Here is a 3,917-nt window from a genome sequence, read left to right on the forward strand (position 1 = left end):
CTCACATGCTGAGTGTGGACTTGTGGGTTACCTGCCACTCCTCCCCTTGTTCCTGGCAGCTCAGCAGAGCAGTCACCAGCCTTCGAGTATTCTCAGAAACAGGAAAAAGTGAGCAGAAACTGCCTTCCCTGATCTCCAAACCCTCCCCCACTTTGGTCCGCCCAGGAGCGCAGGTGAAGCAGATATTCAAAGTGAATATCTAGCAGCCCAGGGGTGGGAGTTGAGGCATAAGCCAGGCTGTCCAAGGTTTAGTCTGGTCACATCACCCATTCATTAGCCCACCACGTTTATTGAGCATCTGTCGTGTGTCCAGTGCCTTGGACACACAGAGGTGCACTCAGCCCCAGCCTGCCCTCCAGGAGCTTACAGTCTTACCAGCTGGGCCCAGAGAGGAGGCAGACAGGACACCTTGGTGGGGGCTCACTCACCCTGTTGTCTTAACCGTGGCTCCTTCAGTAACACCCACAGCTTCCCCACATCCCACCATCAAACTCAGTGCCAAAGTCATCATGGATTTGGTGATACTGTCCCTCTCCATCAGCTCTGTCCTTTTGCCCCTAGTGTACTGGTCCTTCGCACAGGCTGTTGTACTAGATGCTGGGGAGATGACTCCCACTTTTCCGAGAATGCCCAGCAAATCCTCATGAAATGGCGGGAACACGACTGACAGGAGTGCTCCATCTTCTCTGGGGCACCCATGATTGGGATCTGCAGGCCCCTTCCTAAGTCTTCACAGGCTCTCCTGGCTTCCAAGGGGAAGAAAGAAAAGTCTTAAGAACAAGTTGTGTCCAGTAACTCATCCCAAAGAGTAGCAGGGAGGAGTTTGCAAGACAAAGCGAGGAAAGGTGTTTCCTAGGTGTTTCCTGGTCCTTAACCTGCTGTCATCCTTTGAATTTCTGCTGCTGCATGACATGGGCCCTGCTCACCTCACATTGGCACTGTCTCTGTGCTGGGCCTCCTTGAAGCCACAGGGCAACCTCATTCTTCCTCACACCCGGTACATAGACCAGGTTAAATTAATGCTTGGGGAAATTAGTCCTCCCCAAGACCACTTAGTGAAGCCCCCACCCCCAGTGACACAGAGCCCTGGCTGCATCCAGTCCCTTTAATTGGAGGCTTTAGGCAGGAGAGCTCAGGAGTGGACGTGATGGCTCCCTGGCCTGCAGAGCCCCTCAGGTCATTGCTTCTGTGTGCCCAGAAGTTCCCAAGCAGAGCTGGCAAGGAGGCAGGCCCAAGAAGGGCTAGGGGGGCAGTGACCAGTCAGAGCAGATGGCTGGCTGCACCTGGCTCAGGTGAGCTCCTGGCCCAGCCCTTGGGCTGGTGCCAGCATTGGGGCAGGTGTGTTGGCTGTGGCCAGCCCAATCTTAAAGCTACTACCAGTGGGGATGAGGGGGGCTTCATCGTCCCCTGCAGCCACCTGCCCCTTCTTCTCCAGCCCAGGTACCCCCAAGGTGGGGGTGAGGCAGGGCTTCTCCCCTTATGTCCTTAGCTGAGTCCCCCTGGCATTGAGTCTGCCACAAACATCACAAACACTCGCTCCGGCCTGGCTGTGGGTGTTGGGCTGATCCCTCAAGGTGGGAAGACTGTCGCCACCAAGAGCTTCCTCAGTCTGCCCAGCCTCCAGGTGCCTCGCAGTCAACAGGTGGACCAGCCAGGGGGCTACCAAGGCCGCCAGAGGCCAGGGCTGCAGGCTGGTGCAGGCGGCAAGGGCAGGGGTGCGGGCGGCGGGGAAGGCGAGGGCGCGCCGCAGGAGTTCCCAGCGCGCCTGCCATCGGGGGTGGCGCCGGCTGCCCTCCGCCGCAGGTGCTCCAGCAAGCGAGCGCTGACGGCGGGCTCCAGGACGCGGCAGGCGGGTACCACGCGGATCAGGCGCGCCAGGCAGGCGCGGTAGCCCTCACGGTAGCTGTCCGAGGGCGCTGTGGGTGGAAAAGAGCGTGAGGCGTGGGGTGTGGGGCGAGGAGCAGGGCTGGGTCCGGGCGGGGTCACTCACTGGGCGCTGTCCCGGGGCAGCAGGACGCAGGCAGCTCCTGCAGGAAGCGCACGGTCATTTCCAGGATGTCCGCCTTCTCCAGCTTCGAGTAGCGGGAACTCTGCTCCCGGCCCCAGAGAAATGGACAATCAAGACCGATATCCCGCAGGCTGCCTGAGTAGGGCACCCTTACCAGGAGCTCGGTGCCTGGCGCGCGGTGGCCGGTGGTGGGTTGGCTGCTCCCGGCCAGCCCCACCCGGGCTCAGCCTTGGACGCCGCGTGGAGCCCCCTGCGTGCCAGTTCCTGCAATAGTGGCACCCCGGCCCGCCCGCCCTTCGCGCTCCGCGCCCCGGGACCCCTACCCCCGGCCGCCCAGTGCCCCGGCACTCACCTCTCTGCCGAGCAGCGGCAAGATGAGCCCCTTGAGCTGCCTCAGGCTCTCGTTGATGCGCGCGCGGCGGCGCTTCTCCAGCAGCGGCTTCAGGCTCTGTGGGCGGGTGCGGAGGCCGCGCGGTTAAGCGTGTCGCAAACCAGGGCCCTACCGGGGCGCTCCGCCCGGAGTCCCCAGTACCCCGCTCCTACCTTACGCAGCTCCGCCGGGTCCCCTGCTCTTCGAGGCAGTCCCATGCTGGACGGGGAAGCGGCGCCGCTGCCGGCTTGGCGAGTGGGAGACGTGTGCCTGCCCAGACGCGGAGCGGAGACTGACACCCAGACGGAAGTCGGGTGAGTACGCTGCCAGAGTCCGCGCGGGTGGAGGGCGCGCCACGCCCGCAGCCCGACTTTAAGGAGGAGGTGTCGCCAACCCCGCCCCTCCCCGCCCCGCCCTGCAGAGTCAAGCTGCCTGCAGGTCCCACCTCCCGCCTTTGTTCCTGCAAGGGGTGGGGACCGAAGGAGGGCCGCAGAGCCCCAGGGATCTCGCTCCAGACCTTCGTGTCCCATCTGCGGCGGGTCGCTGGCCCGGGGCGCCCCTCGAGCACCCCCAGGGGTGTGTGTGGGCACCATCACAGCCATCGCTGCTCTGACCTGGCGGGCAGGAAACGTAAGGGTGGGACCAGGCCTCGCCTTGCTCACCCTGCGGTCCTTCCTTTTCCAGCGCCGCCCTTCATTCATTCGAACTCAGTACTCCCCTCGGAACCCCACCCTGGACTCAAGCAGAGGACCCGGTGGCGGCAGGACTCCCAAGGCCCACGACTCAAGGAGCTCCCACGTGGGTTTCTACTTCCGGAAGGGACTCGAACTGCCGGTTGCTCTGCGGCAGACGGTCTGAGCAGAAAGGGGAAACCGAGGCCCAGAGAGAAATCTCAACTTGCTCAGGCCGTGGCCGCTGGGAACTGGCTAAGGCTGGACTAGGCCCCAGGCGCTGGGCTGCTTGGCCAAGGCTCTAGGTAGGACCCTATAGAATCTCCCGGAAGCTCTTCGAGTTAGGGGTCATCTGGTTCCCTGTCCTCGGTTTTGAATGGGGAAACTGAGGCTCAGATAAGACCCGGCAACTCAGGAGCACTCGGAGCTCATTTTCATTTCAACTGGCTCCAGCTTCGGTTCCCACCCGCGGGACAAGCGGGGCGGTCCGCGTGCGGGCTCACCGCTGCTAGCCTTGGCCCCAGCGCCGCCGGGCCCGCCTCCTCGCCGCGTGGCGGTTGCCGCAGTAAACTGGCTGGGCGTCCCCCGCCCATCTGCTCGGGGCCACCCTCCCCCAACCGGCTGGTGGGGCAACGGCCACCCTGGCGGACAGCACTGCGGACTGCCTGGCCGACCCACTTGTGGATGGGGGGGTGGACTCACCCAGCGAGGACTGAAGGACGCATCGTGGGGCGGAGCCAAGATAGCGCTGTCCAGGGTGCTGAACCGTCCCACCCCCCCCCACCCCCACCCCCCACCCCCCCACCCCCCCACCTCCCCCACCCACCCCCACCCCCCCACCTCCCCCACCCCCGCCACTCGCCCCAAG

At 64.0% G+C, this 3,917-nt stretch overlaps 1 protein-coding gene across 1 annotated transcript; it reads right to left on the reverse strand.

Annotated features, from left to right (window-relative positions):
• Nucleotides 1-859: 859 nt before the first annotated feature.
• On the reverse strand, nt 860-2,801 carry HES2 (hes family bHLH transcription factor 2). The gene is made up of 4 exons (XM_033113404.1): nt 2,552-2,801; nt 2,361-2,456; nt 1,991-2,090; nt 860-1,916 (listed from the first exon to the last, which is right to left on the reverse strand). Exons 1-4 carry the CDS (start codon nt 2,594-2,596, stop codon nt 1,660-1,662), a joined length of 498 nt encoding a protein of 165 aa, XP_032969295.1. The 5' UTR covers nt 2,597-2,801; the 3' UTR covers nt 860-1,659.
• Between the last annotated feature and the right edge of the window lie 1,116 nt (nt 2,802-3,917).

This window comes from Rhinolophus ferrumequinum, chromosome 9, assembly GCF_004115265.2.
Source record: "Rhinolophus ferrumequinum isolate MPI-CBG mRhiFer1 chromosome 9, mRhiFer1_v1.p, whole genome shotgun sequence".
Lineage (NCBI taxonomy): Eukaryota > Metazoa > Chordata > Mammalia > Chiroptera > Rhinolophidae > Rhinolophus > Rhinolophus ferrumequinum.